Source organism: Anopheles merus, chromosome 3R, assembly GCF_017562075.2.
Source record: "Anopheles merus strain MAF chromosome 3R, AmerM5.1, whole genome shotgun sequence".
Taxonomy (NCBI): domain Eukaryota; kingdom Metazoa; phylum Arthropoda; class Insecta; order Diptera; family Culicidae; genus Anopheles; species Anopheles merus.
This window is the reverse complement of record NC_054084.1, coordinates 45,525,240-45,544,364: the sequence shown is the minus strand read 5'-3', so window position 1 is coordinate 45,544,364 and position 19,125 is coordinate 45,525,240. Positions and strand designations below refer to the sequence as shown.

Here is a 19,125-nt window from a genome sequence, read left to right as displayed (position 1 = left end):
ACATTTTTTGACACGACGAAATAGCGATGTTATTGCTGGCCCTAATAAGGAAAATACAGTCTGAACTCACTGGTTGAACTTCTATCACCGACAAACCGACGTGACACTTCGAACAAAATGAGCTTCAAAAGTTGTCTCCTTATTTCAAATGAAAATACGTTAAACACTAGCGCCATCTCTATAATGATTCGCTTACTACACTGACACAGAGAAGAAACTGCTAAACCCCCTTTTTGTTTTTCTTCGCAAATTCCAATGAGTATTGTTTTATGTACTTCTCACATCTTTTGCATTGATTTGGAAACTTATAAAATGATTTTCCTGGGTGTTTTGTCGAATAATTCTCACAAAATCTTGCCTCACACTTCCTTCGCCATTTGTGTTTAGAAAAGTTGTTTACATCGAAGCAGCAGTGAACAGAGCTTACTTTGACAGAAGTGTTCGCCTCACTGGTAAATGACAGTACTTTCGTGTGGGACACTTTTGTAACGCCAGTGTCATGTCGGTTTGTCGGTGCTTCTATTATCTGCCAACTACAGCTAATATTCGCTAACTGGGATGTTTTTCGATACAAGATGGCTCTTGTCAAAGTGTATAAGACTGACGCCGTCAATCATCTCATTGCTGCTGCACAAGACAAGCATTTGGGAATCTTACTGTTTGATAAAAAATAAAAAAAAGATTGATGATGTTGTTAACCTCAATGAGCATTGAAAAATATGTTTTAGAATCATTAAAAAAGTAATTCAACTATTCAACGATTTTTTCAAAACGTTCAAAGCTAAATTGTTAATTGGGAATTGATCTAAAACGTGTTTTCCATATTGTTACCTGGACAAGCACGCGTCATTGCGTTTGACCGACCACACTTTCCACAGTGCACTACAGCAGCAAAACAAAAAGCAGCACAGTTTGAAACTCACAATTAATGTACGCAGGTGAAACGGAATGCAGTGAAACTTTGTGAAACGTTTCTCCATGATGTGTCGTGCAAGTCCTAATCTACGGCAGCCGCCTTCTCTAGCACTGGAACGAGTCTTCTAAGCTCGACAGTTGCACGGTTTTGTTTCAGTGATACTGCCAGAAGAAGACAACGAAGAAGACGGTCGGTTTTGATCTGCAGTAAGTGACCTGCGTGTGCCGCGTCGCTGTTCCCGTCCCCGTTTGCATAACATTACTGCGTACGCGCGTGTGAGCAGCGCACTGCCGTCGTCTTCGGTCGTCCGAATCAAGTGTTCATCGGCTAGCACGCATCGTTTAATGTTGTGTTTTTCACCCGTTTGACCAGTTCGAGTGCGTCCGTCCGAGCCGAGTTTTGGTTTGTGAAGCTGAATCCATCGAGATGGTGGTCAGTGTTGTGCTGTCAGAGGAGCGCGGCCATCGTCACTGCCGCGGATGAATGGTGATCGTGCGCTTTACTACACGATCGAGAAGAAAGTTACGTCGTGATACTTTGTCCGCCTGTGTCTGTTTGTTTGATAAATTTAGAGAAATCGATCGCGGCACCGGCAGTAAGTTTTTGTCCTTAAAGTGGACCCAAGCGAAAGGTGGCCGAAAGCAGAGAGGCAGGCGCACCAAAGTGCTTCCGTGTGCGTCCAGCAGTTCTGATGATCAAGCAGTTTGAAGGGAACGAAAATACAGTTCGCACTCAAGCGGAAAAAGAAGCTAAAGTGTAAAGTGTGGTGCCTCTTTCTCTGACGTCCGAGTGTGTGTCCCTTTTGCAATCGGCCGTAAAGCTTTAATAGAAAAAAGAAGCACAGTGCATCCACATCGGCGGCCAGCAACCAGCCAGCCAGTTCGAGCCTGTCTGCGTGTCACTCCGATCGAAGGTGGCGTTTGTGGCATTTTCGGCATTGTGAAATTATTCCTATCGCCAACATAGTCCGTTGGTGCTGTAGTCGTCGTCGTCGTCGTCGTCGCAGTCGGGGAGCCATAGCGGTCGCGCTCAAATGCTGTCGATGTTGAAAGTGAAGCAAAAATGAAGTGTAAATGCAATACCGCTGCAATCGCTGTCGTGTCAAAAGTGGGCAAACCCATCCAAATAGCTTCGTTGTCGTCGTCATCATCATCATCATCATCATCATCAACCCTGCGCGCCGGTATAGGCAGCTCAAAGAAAGCGCATAGGTGGTGCGTGCGGTAGCGACCGACCAATGCTCTGTGGTTCATTTATTTCCGTACTTCCTACGCGCGCTGCACATGCACACACAGCACATCGGTCAGCGGATTCTGTTTTGTGTTAGTGTGAGTTGCTGCACCAGTAGAATACCAATCCGTTAGTTCAAGCGGTCCCCGCTGCAGAGGTGCGATTAGTTTTAATTAGTTACGAATTTAGGGTGATTCGTCAAGCCAAAATTTACGACGATAGTGGTGCAACTTATTGCAACGGAATAGAAGCATTCTAAGCCTGCAACGCCAACACGCAGCCATTTGCAGTGAATTTAGTTGTGGAAGGTTGTAAAAGTACGCGCGTGCGCGCATAACCGTCCCATCATCGTCATCGTTTTTATTACGGCCCGACCGTCCGATCACTTTCTGCGTCAACTGTCGCCGTGGGTGTGCAGGAGCAGGCCGAAGCTTACGTTCAACCAGTCCGCCAGACTAGGAACGGGAAGCAAAGTTCTGACTGCGACTGAGTGAGCAATCCAGTGATCGTGCACGCAGTGTTTAGCACAAGGGTTAACAAACAAACGCCGCAAAGTGGTGACAAAATATCTACTGCAAAGTAAGTACAGTAACATAGCAACCGGGCGACAATCGACCATTCAAGATGCCTTTCGGACTGAAGCTGAAAAAATCCCGCCACTACAATGTCATGTCCAAGAGCCTGTTCGTCATATCCGTCGATCATCTAGGTGAGTAAAACTGCGTTTTTTTGTTACCTCACGGTCAAGCAGGGCTCATTTTTCATTTTCTTTTCAAAGTGAAAGAACACAGAAACGGTAATTCAAACCAATAAAGCTACTTGCGAGCGCAGGTGGAATAGAGAATTTGTTATTAGTCCAACGGTTTCATAATATTTTCATTCACAATTGCCGAACGGCTAAAACATCCGGTGGTCCGGCTTACTACACTGTACGATCGTGAGGGGAATTGTGTGTCCAGCGCACGCCTAACACACACACATTTCTCTTTCCGTGGGAAGGGGGGAAACGCATTGAGACCAAAGCTGCTTGGTCACCCGGCAAAAAGGGGATGACATTCCACGACGCTGAATAACAAATAGTCGTCAGTGTATAATATTGGTGGACCTGGCCGCGGGTGAGCCGGGCGCGTATTACCTATTCTTTCGGCTATGCTGCCTGCGTTAGTAATGTTTGCAATCATCGTCATCGTTCAGTGATTTTGACGGAGAAAAGGTCGCATTGTACCGTGGGGGGATGAGAGAGAGAGAGAGAGAGAGAGAGAGAGAGAGAGAGAGAGAGAGAGAATGAGAAAGAGACAGACGAAAACAAACACAGACAAAGTAAACCGTGCTGCGGCCGGTGTGTGCAAATCAACCTGCCGGAATTTTCTGTCTGATAGGGTCGTTAGCGTTTGCTAGCAATAATACATATTTTCGGTCGCAATGCCCATAACCCTGGCCAATGCCTGCTGTATACAGTGTATACAAATAATGCATCTCGGAAGATAAATTTCTCTATTTTGCTTTCCGGTCTAGGTCTTATAAATGATTAACGGGGAATTAATTAGTAGAAAGAACAGGCGTGCGGTGAAGCAGTGATATTTATCACCTAAATTTATTCTAAAGCCATAAATTGTGGCAAATTTAATTCTACATTACGTAAAGCGAGAGAACTACAAACGGCAAATTACTTATTGCGAAGTTGTCAAAAGAAGATGTTGTTTAGTGGTGTCTATGGAATGATCTTTTGAACCCAACAAATTGATTTATTAAAGTAAAAAAATGCTTCACAAAAATAAGCTTTACATTTGAATAAAAAGTAACTAAAACTCAAATTGGCGTTATAGCTCCATTAGAATAGCGCTTGAAGATGCTCGATTGTTTATTTAATTACTAACATCCTTGTCCTTTCAACGTCTAAAGACAATACAATAAAAGAAAAGTATCTTAAATCTGATGTGGACCATTTGTAGGTCAAATATCGTGTCATTCATGTAACGTTTCGTTAAAGTGAATAGGTTTCAACATAAATTTTCAGTTATATGTTTTTGTATAATTTATATGTTTTTTTTGTTGATATTCATTATAATAGTAATAGTATAATAGTTCAATAAGTATGTCAAAACGGTTACATTCGTTAAAATGCATGCCATCAACAGTTTCCGAATTTCTCGAATTGGTTTAACCTTTTGACCACTTTTTGATCTATTTCGTTAATTGAAAAATGTATAAATTGTACAGGCTCTGCTAGATTATCTATCAAATGGTATCAAAATGTTGGTAGGTTGGTTAAAAATTGATCGATAAAAGCAAATAAATTTCACTTACATATACGCGTTCTGAATTTGAGGAGGATCATTTTGAAGAAATCATATCATACCTACTAGGTGGTGGCAAAAGGTGTTAAAGAGACATTATTTCTTAACTAAAAGGCAACGAATCGAAAAGGATTGTATTTTGGGTCGATACAATAGACCGATACAATACGAACACACAACACAAGATAATACCAACCGTATGATCGACCTGTACGAATTTACAACCAAATATTCGTAAGCGTTGGAAGGAAACTAAAGGATTGATAACTAATAATTGATTAATGTGTTTATAAGTAGTATGGAAAAGTATATTATTATAAATAATTACTAATATCTACACAAACTATTTTGTAAGTTCAAATAGGGTTTTGTATTTGTAGCATTTGCCTGTTAAACGAATGAATTGAATATAACTTTTGTACTTAATTTCGCTACATTTAATGAAACAAAAAAGGAACAGAATTATAACGCTGATCGTAAACAACGGGCATATAATTTAAACGAGTTATCTATGCACACCAAGATATCAAGATTCACCTGATAAACAATCTTTTTTATGGGACACATGCGGTAAGCGACAAAGAATGCAGAGCGAAACATAGTGTGTCCCTCAACAAATCCACATATATGGCACAAAGACGTAAAAACACACACACTTACTCACAATGACCGATATCATAAGAAACTCGGCCACCTTTCTTGCTTCTACGGTGGAATTCAGTTGCTCTCTTATCAAAAATATTGCTTCGCTGCCGCCCTCGAAACCCCCCGTCTGTCGTATGTTTGATTGCACACATTTAATAATGGCTCTGCGTCACAATTACGGTTAGATAGGGATGAGCGATACAATATTTAGCGAACAACGGATCCTACGAGCTTGATCTTAAATGTGATTGTTAAACAAATTAAAAATGTGGCAAGTGTTGCAGAAATCTCTATTTGTTTCTATGCCAAAATAATGATCATTGAATAGTAAGCATTAATTGACAGGTAAGTTAAACTTTTGTGCTTTCTTATTACTGAAGATTGTCCAGGCCACACATGTGACTCGTTAGATATTGCAGCAGCCTTCAATCAATCTGTCCATGGCTTATTCAATCAATTTTATCGCCACCAGTTCAATAGATAGAAAAAGGCAAACTTTCTTGACGACAACTTCCAACCGCCAAGTGGCGATACAACGGCCCACTGTACCGCTCTACCCCTGCGTCACCTTAATAAATGATAGCCCAATGCCATTGACACCCACACTTGGTAAAAATAAGGCAACGACAACTTCCTCTCCCCGAGCATGCGAAAGATAGTTACACACCCTCCACGATACAGGCGGAAGAAACCTTAAGACGCTTCAAAGTCTTTCCGTGGTACTGCGATATTGTCGACGCGTTTTGTCTCTGTCAGGTGGTGGGTGACTGTATCAAATGGTGAGGTAGAGTTGATAAGAAAGCTGTAAATTCACAGTGGCATATTTTGCGCGCGCCACCGCAGTTGAATGGTTTGTGGAATGCGTGACGACAAATATGCATTCAATGGGCAGATTAACGTTGATGCGTCAAACAGAATTGTACACTATCATCGCGTTGTGCCGTAGTTTTACGGTCTCTGTCATCGATAAATGTGCAGCTTCAAGCGACCATAGCGAGGATCTGAGTCATTACTATTTCATACGAAATTGAAAGCGCGTTAAGGAATCACCTGCAAATTGTCGAGGCAATAGAGGGGTGCGTTTGCGGAGATGATTGATACGTTTGTAGAATTGTCATCAGTGTGAAATTGTGTGAGATAAATGAAAATGTAAAGTTGGGAGTATTTTTATACATCCCTGTCCATATGAGACTTCAACCCGTGGCGGGCATGTTATTAAGTAGTATGAGTTGACGACTGTTCCATGGAATCGCTCGCATTTCTACCAAGGAGCTTTGCAGGGTTTCCAGGTCAGTTTCTAATGTAAACGTTGTTATTCACCGCGAGCAAGATGTTCTTCTTCTTCCTCTATAAGGTTGATGGGTTACATCCTCCTATATTCTCTTTTAGGGAGGTCTAATCAGAGGCGTGATTATACGCGAGCCGGTCTAGTGGTACAGTCGTAAACTCGTACGACTTAGCAACATGCCCGTCATGGGTTCAAATCCCCAATGGACCGTGCCGCCATACGTAGGACTGTGACTATCCTGCTATCGGGGAAATCAATAAGTCACTGAAAGCCACAAGAGCCCACAAGTGGTACAGGCAGGCCTTGACCGACAACGGTTGTTGAGCCAAAACAAAGAAGAAGAAAAACAATCTGAGGCGTACTTCTTCTTCTTCTTCTTCTAGGTTGATGGGCTACATCCTCCTATACTCCCTTTTGGGAAGTCTCGGAGACGTACGACTCTTTTTTGTGTCCAGATTGGTTTATGTTGTGATCGGTTTAGTGCAAGATGTTAATTCACATTAATCTAATATTTAATTTCCATCATCATGACTTTTAATTTCTTCAGGATGATTTTCAACACGTCTCAAGCTGGATTGAGTTGAAAAGTTATTTGTGATGTGTGAAAATCATGTGCAAAAACTGAAATTTTACAGGGTTTTCTAAGTTACTTTCGAATATGCGCATCATTATTCACCACCTCCACCTTCCTCCTTTTTCAACAGCTGTCTAATGGTGTATTTACATCATAATAAAATTTCAGTTCTTATACATGATTTTCAACACACCACAGAGAACTTTCAAACTCAATTCAGCTTGAGATGTGTTGAAAATCATGTGGAAGAACTGAAACATTATTGTGATGTACATACAACATTTGACAGCTGTTGAAAACATCTCGCAAGCAATGGAAAAGGTTGTTGGCATTGGAAATTGACTCGAAAAACCCTGTACTATGAAGCAATTACACCATTTAGAGCTGTTGAAAAATATCATGGAGGTGGTGAATAATTATATTTGCATTCAAAAGCTACTTGTAAATTATGTAATTCCGGCCCTAAACCTCAAAAATAATCAAAAATATGTTTAATGTAGGTATCCAACATGTCTTCCAACATGGCTGGCTTTTTTGGACATGGACCATGTGAATCACACAACACACAAACTAAACCGTGCTCTAAAATTATTTTTTTAAACAAAAAAATATTTTGAAATTCATAAAGATTCATAACTTTGAGATTCAAGAACGAAACAAGGGTCTCGAATGGTTCAGCAATCTTCATAAATTCAAATTCATTCGCAAAATGAATGACTCTTCATTAAAGCCAATTTAATCTTTTCAAAAATCACTCACATCACACGGAACTAATTTTATCGAACAATTCATCGACAATTCATTATTTCGCGATCCAAACACTTATCAGTTCACGATTAGAGGGCGAATAAAACAAATGTCTAACGCTCACCGGTTCGCCATCGTCGTCGCCGTGATTGAGTGTGTCGCGCGGCACCGTAAGCTTCGTGAATGTGCGTGATATACCTGCTGGACCGTTCCCACTGCTGGAAAGATCGGCCGACTACAGGTTCCCGCGCAGTGTTGGTCGCTCTGTTTTTTTCAACTTTCCTCTTTCCATCGCAGCGCAGCCCCATCTAACCACTCACAACCATCACCAATACAGCTGCAACGCTGCTACATTACAACGCCCAACTGGGTGGATGGGTGGGCGGATTTTTTTGATTTGCTGCTACTACTACCCATCCCTAAGGCATTGCGCACGTATCTTCTTCGGCGATTCTGTTCGGCGAGCCTGGTGAGCGATTGGCAAGTCGGGCCGACAACAACAACGCACACGACGAGGTGTAGTTTCAGTGCCCAGTGCTCGTTTCGTGTCGTTAGTTGGCAGTGTTGTGCGGCTACACATCCTCCCCCTACAAAGTGGTGAATAATAATTCGCACGTGGAGGAACGACGACGTGTGGTGTGTGCTCTGACGGACCGGAATCCGCGCCAAACGCTTGTGGTTATACTGGACGGGATCGTCCATACCGTATATGCGCAGGATTTTAATGATCGCCTTCGTGTGCTATACTTGAAAAGAAAAAAAAACACATTCAACCGATGATGTCATTGCGAACGAAGGAACGTTAATATTCTATACCTCCCGGACGGGGCCGCGACATTGAGCGATCGAAACTTGATCGCGAGTGCTTAATTTGCGTACTATACTATAAGATCGTTCAACGTCATCCGGCTAGTGGCCGGCGCAGTGCTTAGTGAGTGGGTGGATCCGCGCATAGGAAACAGTGCTTCTCGAAAGGGTTTGAATTTTAACCACCCGACTTCAACTGTCCTCTACGTACGTTGACGTACAAATTCCCGCACCTCTCAGCCATGCTCCAGTTAGTCGTTACTATCTTAAGTAAGTGCCTGTTTTTTGCGCCCAATGCATAGCTTAAGCCCCCAAATTATGTGAAGTGATCTTTTCATGTTGCTGCTTACTCTCTCGCCGGTGCCCTTGAGATGTTAAGCTCCGTTAAGCTCTCCCGGTGCTGGCCGAGGCCGGAGTTGTTTGCTTGTGGCATTCCTTTCAACATTCATCCTGCGGACCGAGCCGTACACATCGTAATCATAAAAAAACAAGAACAGATTTAATGTACCTTTCAACAGATTGCTCATTTACAACTCGACTCGACCGCCATATCAAGTGGGTGGAAAACAAATAAGATATCGTCTGTCTTCTACCTAAGGGTCTTGGGGCTAGGCGGCCGAACCCCTGTGTACACCTTTGCCGGTGGGAGATTATTCAAATTTACAAACCAATGTGCGTCTATATGTGTGTGTGTGTGTCTTAGGTCTGGAATGCAGTGATAAGAAAATGTGGTCACCACAGCCGCTAATTTCCCATAAGCACTCGCTGAGTCGCGCTCCCCGCGGGGAAGCTTTTGGTAAAATGCGCGATAAGTGATTGTAGCGGCCGCATGAGTAAGCGCCTGTGTGCGCCCTAAAAAATATAATCAAGGCTTTAAAGCGAACCAATCCCGAACATCACTAGCACAGTTTCTTCGTGGCTGATGGTATTTTAGTAAATGCGGCGTGAAAAATAGGTGTTTTTGGGGGTGGAAAATGAGTTTTCCTATATGCTCGTTGGCTGGTGTTTTCTCTCTCTCTCTCTCTCTCTCTCTCTCTCTCTCTCTCGCTCTTTCTTCCTCACCGGTTAAAGCGGCCTATTTGTGTGCCGGTTAAAGCCATCGGTAAATAAAAAGCAACGGTAACACCACCAGTCTGTAAAACTACTACAACGTGTCGGTTGGTGTAGCCAGGTGTGGTCAACTCCCCAAACATGTACCACAAGGGCTACAGCTTTTCCGGTGTCGGAGCCTGTAATCGGGTTCGGAAACTACACAAACGTTGTTGCCAAACAAGAAACAGACCCTTCCCCCGTTCGTGTCTAATAGGAAGTGGTGTGGTACAGCCCCGTGCCTATGCCGAATACTTCCGTCGATAAGGGAACACCGTTTTGATCACACATTCCATTTACGACAACGGTACAATTGCTGACGGCCTAACTGAATGGCTGGATAAGCCCAGGCCCCTCGTAATCGTGAAAAACAAAACAAAGGTAAAACAAAAACAAAACAATGTCCATCAATCTGACGCTACGCACGTACTTGAGTGAGGCCCAGGAAAAACAATAATCATCATCATGTCCGCTTAATTGTTGTTATTGCGACTCATCAGGCGCAACCGATCGTCGGGCGTCTGGCGGCAAGGTTGCCCTTGAACAAGGAAGCAACCACCATACTAGTAGAGACCGGTGGCTATGAGATGAAGGGATTACTAGCGGGGGTTTTATTATTTTGTGCGTTGAGTCACCAAAATTGTCATTGCTTAACGGAGCTAATGCTTTGTTGATACATACTAGATGAAGAATCGCTGTGTCTTCTTTTAGTGACATGTGTTTGGTTTAGTGAGCAACTGCGGACGGTGCGACCTTACGCCGATGCACGAAAATCAACACACAATGGTGCTGTTTTGTACTTAGTATTTCATCTTGAATTGTGCTCATACGATATTTTATGTGCTTTTTGTTCTGAGATATTGTTTGTATGTTTGGGGAATAAATGGCTAGAACTAGAAATGAGACTCTTTGTGTACTGGCGTTTATAGCACTTGCTTTTAATCAATTTCATCTTAAGATGATTCAATCCGAGATACATTGACTATGCAAGAAAGAGAACTTAAAATCTTTCATCTTCAACTTCAAAATTCGTCACGAGTAATCTGTTGGAATAGAACAAGTGCCTAAAAATTGTTTTTTTAGTTTCGGATTCTTGCTAGTTATACAAATATTGGGAGTCTCTACGATTCTAGTTAGATGGAACTTTTATGGAACAAAAATGTTAGCTCGTCCACATTTGGATTTGTTTGAGGTAAAATACTAATTATTTACTAAACAAGTTTTACAGTAAAACGATGTTTTACAATGTTATTGTAACTCGATTACCTCCATGAAGTTATACCAAACGAATTGTTAATAAATTCGTCAAGTTTTTCCCACGCACCATACATCCATAGAACCGGACAACAAACCTTAACTTATCGTTATTACGTTGAACCGAGTGTACCCGGGATGAGGCTAAATATACAGAAAGCAAATGTCGTAAGAACAAAATCTGTCGATACATGATGTATTGAAAATACGGCCGAAATTGTAATAATGTTTATTCAAATAAAAAGTAAATAAAAATATTCCAGTTTTATCCAAAGCAGCAGATCTATTGGATTATTATTGCCCATCTTTCTGATATTTCTTTTTTTTAATATATATTCAGGAGGAACGGATTTGCCGTATTGCTTAGATCATTTTAAATGAAATCCTTTTCATCATACTAATTTTCAATTTCTTCAGCATGATTTTCAACACTTAAACGATCGTGATGAGTGGTGATGTACGGGTGATGAGATCCGGCTTCAAATCCCGGTCAAAAAACGAGGGCAACAGACCGTTAAAGTGCTGAAAATCATACTGAAGAAATAAAAAATTATGATGATGGAAATGAAACATCAATGAAAAACAATGTTTCGAACATTCGAAACTGACTTGGAAAACCCTGTAAATAGTGGCTACACAATATCGAGCACTTCAATCGCATTACAAAAAGATCTTCAATGTATCTTAACTGTAGTATTGTGACTGGTTGATTATAGCATTATATTAAATAGCTTAGCTTAAGTCATGTACCAGCTGGGATTTGCTTGAGCCATAAGCGAAGGACCATCTAAGGTTTCCCTGTACGTATCTGGGCTAATTAGAGTTAATGTTCATCCTTTATGCCTTAAACTTGACCATAACATCTTCCTATTAAGATAGTTCACTTAAAACGTATACATATTTCGAATATGATCAAAGCATTTTTAATTCAACAAAAATCATTTTCTAGCGTGTCCAAGTTAGCATTGTTTATTGAGGAAAGTTATGAGATATGGTACTAATTATTCGTATTTGCCCAACAATGTTTTCCTTCTTTTTCTAAAAATGAGATTATTGATAATTGACCATTACATATCGATTCGAATATGCGTATCACACACGCAAACAGTTCCATGGAGTAAAGCTGTCGATTCAGATTAGATTTTACCTAATACAGTAGGTGACCGCTAACTGGATGTGTTTTAACTGGAGTGCTTTTCAACTGGAGGTTCGCTTACTGGAGTGATTCTCAGTTAACGAACACTTAAACGTCAAAAAACGAAACATCCGGAATCTCATGAAGAGAAATTTGTCGCAAATGTGCATACTTTATATCAACATAAATGAAAATAAAGTTTGGTGTGTTTATTCCAGTCAACGCCAATCAAAACAATCAATCCATAGAATCGTCACTCCAGTTAGCGAACATTGGGGCCCTTCACGATTCTAGTCAGTTTTTTGTATGGAGTTTGACAGTTGGAGGCTGAAATCATGTAAACACTTCATACAAAACCACGCAAAAAACTAACCTACAATTTTCAGTCTAGATTATTCTAGCCTCAAAGCTAGAATAAGATTCGAGTACTTGCTCGAAAAATGGCAAAACAAGGTGGTGTTAACATTTATCCCAAGGTGCATTAACCTTTAAGTTGGCAACCGGATACCCGGGTATTTTTTTCAACTTCGAACTGCAATAACTTTTGATTCATTGCTTTTATTCACCTGAAATTTTCCGTAGCCTCCCAACTTTTAATTTCTGATTTTTTGGTGCATAAATTGTAATTTTAAACAGCCTGTATGTATTTTATTTTGATTTCTCTTTGACTTTACCACGTAAGTTGGCAACCAGCATACCCGGGTATTCCATACATTTTTTATGGAGAATGACGTTTCTCTTCTTCCTCTTTTCGTATTATGCTTATGTTCGAGTTAAATTCAAGCGATTCCAAATTTCAATTTGACCATTATTTTTATAATAAAATGAAAAAAACTTATTGAATAAATGAAATAGAAGAGGATCTATGGTCGGCATTACTTGCTTACAGGATTAAAATATAGAAAGCATTGTTTATCTATGAAAATCGTTAATTTTTTGCATCAAAACGTGTGGAATACCCGGGTATGCCGGTTGCCAACTTACGTGTGTAATTCTGGTTGCCAACTCTACGGTTAAAGAGATCTGGTGATGGAATCCATAATCATAGTGTATGTAGTCCAGGTGGTCTCATAGCATGTTTTTTTAAACCAAATTTGAATATCACTTTTTGACAGGATGGGTGAAAACTTTTGCTCAAACAAGCTTTCTTGAGACTTGACGAATACTCAAAACACTCTTAAAATCTTCATTCAGAAACAGAAGTGATAAAAATCAGCCTTCTAAATTCATACCCCTTGGAATAAGCCCTCTTGTATATTATACCCACTTAGCTAGTTGCTCGAAAACTGCTATACAATTCAAACAGCTGACAGACTGAAATTTCAGCCTACCAACTTAAAACGGAAAGGACCCCATTGTTCGTTAACTGAAGCTTGTTCACTTCTCAGTTAGCGATCATCTACTGTAATCATCGAGCAGTTTGTTTGACGTATACAAAAATACTTGCATTTCCAATGCTAAAAATCCTCCCTAGAACTTAAAAACTTGTTGATTAATCAATTGGTTGTCCTTTTCTTTTTTTAGATTCGTCAACCAAAATCGATTGTACGCTCAGCTCGGAAAGCACTGGCCAGGAGTGTTTGGATAATGTGTGCCAAAGAATCTCGATCCAGCAGCCAGAGTTCTTTGGCCTTCGCTATGTGGTCAAAGGTACGACCGACGAGATGCGATGGGTCGACCTAGAGCGTCCGCTCAGCCGCCAGCTGGAGAAATATTCCGCCAACTCGAAGGTGCTACATCTGCGCGTGATGTACTACGTACTATCGGGCGTCAGTTTGATACAGGACGAGGGCACACGGAACTACTACTTCCTGCAGCTGAAGCACGACGTGGTGGAAGGGCGCATCAGCTGTGATCCGCGACAAGCGGTCATACTGGCCAACTATAGCCGGCAAGCCGAGTACGGCAATCATCAGGATCGCCATACGGTCGAGTACCTGAAGACGTTACTCTCCTTCCCGCAGGAAATGGTCCATGCCAACCTGCTCGAGGCGCTCACCGAGCAGGTAATTCAGCAGGCCCACGAGCTGCACAACGTGACGCAAGGTGAGGCGGAAAGTCTGTACATATCCGCCTGCCAGCAGCTCGATGGGTACGGGCAGGAAACGTTCACGGCAAAGAACGACACCGGACTGGAGGTAATGCTAGGAATCTCAGTGTCAGGCATCATTGTGGCTAGTGACACAAACAAGTTCTACCCCTGGCGCGACATTACGAACGTGGTCAACCACAAGCGTGCGTTCAACATCGAGTGTACGGTGCCACGAGAAAGTGCTGGGTTCACGGTGACGGATGTGGCAACGGGTCGGTACATCTGGAAGCTCTGTGCGTTGCAGCATCGGTTCTATGTTACGTACGAGCAGAACCTAACGCAGGCGAGCCAAATGAACTTGAATCTGTTCCAAAACATGGGCGACAATTTAAACGACAGTCGAGACGATCTGTTAAGCGAACAGCAATATATACACGCGCAGCAGCAACAGCAACAACAACAGCAGCAACAACAACAGCAGCATCAGCCTAGTCCATCGCCGGGAGGATCACAACCTCCGTACCAGGGCCCGATGGGAACGACGAGTTGGCCCAGCACGCACGAGCTTGCATCGCATTCGTCGAACATGTGGAGCAGTGGAGCACACCAACATCATGCTATAGTAGATACACAGCCAGGTGGAGGAGGAGGACCGAGCGGGCCTGGTGTGCATCTATCCTCCAGCAATATTGCGATTGCGACTGGTGCCGGCGGAAGCATTACTAATCTCAACAACCTCAACCCGGCAAACATGATGCAATCGTCCCGCTCCTCAGGGCTCGATATTAATCTAAACTCGACTTCCACCACCGCGGTGCCATTGGAGTATTCGAACCAAATGGGTTCCAGCTGGGGTCTGAATCCTGTCGGCTCGAATGCGTCACTCATCAACCGGGCACAAAGTTCGTCCTGTTTGGATCTAAGCAACAACAACTTGACCCCAGACCGGGACCGGCTAAAAGCACTTCTGCCAACCTATCGACCAGCGCCAGACTACGAGACGGCCATCCAGCAAAAGTACCGTTCGAGCAGTAACGATGTGCGGCTTGTCAATGGGAGTCTGCTGCATCTGTCCGCCTCCCAGATGCTTCTAGCACAGGAGCAACAACATCAGCAGCAAGTTGCATCGGCCGGACATCATCTCGAGTACGGGATTACGGGCAGCCAGCCAGACGTGTCCTTCTATGGGCAGCATTTGCAGCAACAGCAGCAGCAGCAGCAGCAGCAGCAGCAGCAGCAGCAACAACAATCTGCCGCCCAGCAGGTGCATCAGCAACCCTATCCGGACGTAACGCACCACACAACGACCCATATCATCGGTCCGCATTACTCCGATGCGTCCGATTACGGGTTAACACATCGATTTAAAATGATGCGACTAGTGAAACCACCTCCCCCCTATCCTGCAAATCGACTCAGCTCAACATCGACCCCCGATTTGGCGTCCCATCGGGCACTGCTCGGTTTGCGAAGTGCACAGGTGTCTGGCTCTAGTCCGGATCTGGTCTCAACCCGCCCGCTGATGAACCACCACCATCATGCGGCGCATCTTCCACAGCATCAGCTGCAGATTGCGCATCTTTCACAAAGCGGTGGACAGGTTTGCTATCCCGGGCTGACAGCTGCCGGCAATCCTCACGCACAGTTGCACCATTCACAGACGATGCTGCCACACGGCACGTACGAAAATCTGAACTTCATGGAGAATCTAACATCAACGAAAGCTGGCCTAATATCGGCGGCGAATCAAGCCGCCCCGGGCAATGTGTACTACTACGTGCCGGGTGGAATGGAGCATCTGTTGCTTGCGGGTGGCAACACACCGGCTAGCGATAGCAACAGTCCGTCCTACCATGCTACTGCCAACGGTCACATCGGCTTAACGGCCAAAGCTCACCTGAACCGCTCATCTCAACACATTAACGGTTCGATCGAACCGATTTACGAAAATGTGCCACTGCCGTGGAAGGATGACAATGAATCGCTTGGGGAGATACGCAACCGAACAGCAAGCGTGCAGTCGGCACCAAGTGTACAGCATCAGCCTACGATGCGACCGATGCCTCCAACGCCACCGCAACCCCAAACGCCAACCGGCACTAGCGCTCCGGTGAACGTTTTGGATGGTGGATCGTTTAATTTTCAAGCACAGACATCGCAACAACAGCAGCAACAGCTACAACATAACCAGACCAAACAGCAACAGCAACACCAACTGCAACAGGAACAGTCGACAGGACGACAACCACTGTTACAGCAACGGGCTTCTGAAGTGGGTAGTTCAAACACAGCAGTGGGTCCACCTGCTCCATCCAACGCTGAAGTGCCAAAACACCAAACCTCCAACGATCCGGCAACTGCAAACCCGAAGCTGAACAGTTCCTCCACCGCAATAACAGCTGCGCCATCGACTGTAACAATCGCCACGAACAAGGAACCACCGGTGGCCATGAATCGATCACATTCGTCAAACAATGTCCTCGATGCTTCCCAATACTCCAACTACACGCTGAATGAAACCGTCCAGAGTGGTAGCGCGCGCAATGGTGGTCACAATGATTCCGGTATCAGCTCGATCACGGGATCGACACATCTCGGTGGTATTGGGGGCAGCACTACTAGCCGCAATACCACCCAAAACAGCAGCTCAACCAACAACAATAACAACAACACGTCCACATCGTCCTCTTCCGTGAAGGAAACAAAACGAAAGCGCATATGGGAAATTCTTGGCGGTCGGTCGAAAAACTCGGCCGACAAGCAGAAAAGTGCCACGCTTGGTCGGGAGAAGGATCGCAAAAAGAAGGGCTCGGTCGACCCCGGCACGGAGGGTGGCGGGAGCGGTGGAAGTGCCAACTCTTCCATGAACGAGGGCGCAAACGCAGGACAGCTGCGACACCGTTGGTCCACGGGCTTGCCACGACTGCAGCCACTGCCGGCGAATATCAGCAAGGAGAAGTTGGTAGGTTGTAGAGGAACTCGTCATGAATCTTTGTCGATCTTTGTCGATCTTTGTCGAATGTTAATCTTCTTCTACTTTCTCTTTAGTGCTCTTTGCTTGAGTCCAAACTGGCAGATCCTCAGCTGTACTGCGAGTTTGAGCGTATACCGAAACGTAGCGACAGTGCCAGCTATAACTGTGCCTTAGCGGAAGACAATAAAAACAAGAACTTTGATTCAACGTTTCTACCATACGATAATAATCGCGTACGGCTAACACCGACACGGGACAATCGCATGGGATATGTAAATGCGTCCCACATAACTGTAAGTGTTTTGTCTATTTGGAGAAGACCTAAAAGCTTGTTTTAGTGCTTGTTGGCAGCAAACTTATTAATATCATTTTGCAATTCATTTTAGAGCACTGTTGGCAACAAGCAAAGATTTTACATTGTTGCCGAAAGCCCGAACGACACGCTGACGACAAACATTTTCTGGCAGTGTGTCTGGGAAGCGGACGTCTATCTGTTGGTGCAACTATCCAAAGAGCTTAACTACATCCCACAAACCAGCGAACGGTGTTTGGAGTATGGACAGGTAAGGGTTCGATGTAGGGGCTGCTTGCTTCTTTAAATCTTTTATTAATTTCATATTTTCTTTGCTCCCCGTTGCTGTTTGATTACAGTACCAAGTGTGGCGCGAGTTCTCGCAAGAAACCGATCGGTGTACAACGAGCAAATTGCGCGTATACCACACGCAAAGCCGGCGATATCGTTCAGTTTGGCATATATCCTACACGGAGTGGGCCGATCAGAACTGTCCGGGAGATGTGGGACATTTTTTGGGTGAGCACCATAATGATGCAGCTGTGGGGGGATTGTCGCTTTTAATTTTCCATTTGCACCTTTTCCCTGCAGGATTCCTGGAAGAGTTGAATTCAGTACGGCTGGCGTCTATTGCGGAAGTGCCACCATCGCACAATACCAATCCACCAGTTCTCATACACTGTAACGAAGGGGGCGGTCGTACGGGCGTGACCTTAGTGGCAGATTTGCTACTTTACACACTGGATCATAATCAGGTACGGTAATGAAACTATTGTTAGGATGTTGTTAAGATGCCCACTAATTTGCCCTCCGTGTTGTCTCCTTTCCACAGGATATAGATATACCACGATTGATAGGTCAGATTCGTCAACAGCGGGACAACATCATACCATCATTAGCGCAGTACAAATTCATCCATGCACTGCTCATACACTACTTGAAACAAAACAGACTGATTTAAGGCTAATCGGGCGCGGAACACACTGTTGGGTGCTAAATGCTGTAGGCGAATTTTTTACTTCTTCTGGCCACATGCATGATCTTTGTATGGAAGGAGTCACGATCATCATGCGACACTAAATCCAAGAAACAAAACGTGCCTTTGTAAGCAAGAGCAAGAATTGGTGATACAGTGAAATTGTTCGTTAAAGCAACGACTGATGATCGGTTAACTACCAATGAACGTGCCTGATCGTACAAGAAGGAATAACGGATTTACATGAAAAAAAACCATACGATCAACGTGAGATTTAGTATTAATTTAGACGAAAATAATGTATTATTTGATCTTTTCTTTTACCCTTTGTAACACGCTAATAACGAAAGACCTGCGTGTTAATACGTGGAATGATGATGCGTTTTAGCCTAGCTAGTATTCAAAAACCTATTAATGCAACAATTACAGTGTGAGGTTACAAAATGGAATTAATTAAACACACTGCTCAACACAGCCATCGTGCTGCATCGTGCGTTGTTGAGGCGAAACAGTTAAGTTGTAAGTGCAACCACCAGTATAAAGAGCTGCTTTTCGGCAAATGATATGGAATTGTGCTAAATTAGTAATGTTTTTTTTTTTAACTAACTCGTTTACCCGTTAATGGTGGAATGTTTGCAGGTGCGTAGATTAATTTTATTTTAAATGTGCAAATGGAGAAAACAGGATAACGCAAAAGTATTTCCTTCGCTGTAGTAATAGGCTATTATTTATGTACGTCTTTATGTGACCCGCTAGTGTTGGCTGTATTTTATATCTGTAGGTAAATGACGCGCTATGTATTGTAATAAAATTGGACAAACATTTGAATGTACGATCTGTTAGCTTAGAGACTAAGTATTTTTCTTTTT

At 43.3% G+C, this 19,125-nt stretch overlaps 1 protein-coding gene across 2 annotated transcripts; it reads left to right on the top strand.

The window, feature by feature from the left end:
• Nucleotides 1-887: 887 nt before the first annotated feature.
• Nucleotides 888-19,084, top strand: LOC121595751 (tyrosine-protein phosphatase non-receptor type 21). 2 transcript variants are annotated; one of them, XM_041919949.1, is made up of 7 exons: nucleotides 888-2,855; nucleotides 13,507-16,976; nucleotides 17,063-17,281; nucleotides 17,375-17,551; nucleotides 17,640-17,799; nucleotides 17,872-18,035; nucleotides 18,113-19,084. In XM_041919949.1, exons 1-7 carry the CDS (start codon nucleotides 2,771-2,773, stop codon nucleotides 18,239-18,241), a joined length of 4,404 nt encoding a protein of 1,467 aa, XP_041775883.1. In that variant the 5' UTR covers nucleotides 888-2,770; the 3' UTR covers nucleotides 18,242-19,084. The 2 variants fall into 2 exon arrangements, with proteins under 2 accessions (XP_041775883.1, XP_041775884.1); XM_041919950.1 differs by lacking the exon at nucleotides 888-2,855 and adding an exon at nucleotides 7,786-8,774.
• Nucleotides 19,085-19,125: the final 41 nt, after the last annotated feature.

Excerpts from the sequence above, each read along its gene's own strand:
- LOC121595751 (XM_041919949.1), top strand. The coding sequence starts at position 2,771 with ATGCCTTTCGGACTGAAGCTGAAAAAATCCCGCCACTACAATGTCATG. Across the intron at positions 2,856-13,506 it reads CATATCCGTCGATCATCTAG|ATTCGTCAACCAAAATCGAT; the intron begins GTGAGTAAAACT and ends TTCTTTTTTTAG. Across the intron at positions 17,800-17,871 it reads AGATGTGGGACATTTTTTGG|GATTCCTGGAAGAGTTGAAT; the intron begins GTGAGCACCATA and ends TTTTCCCTGCAG.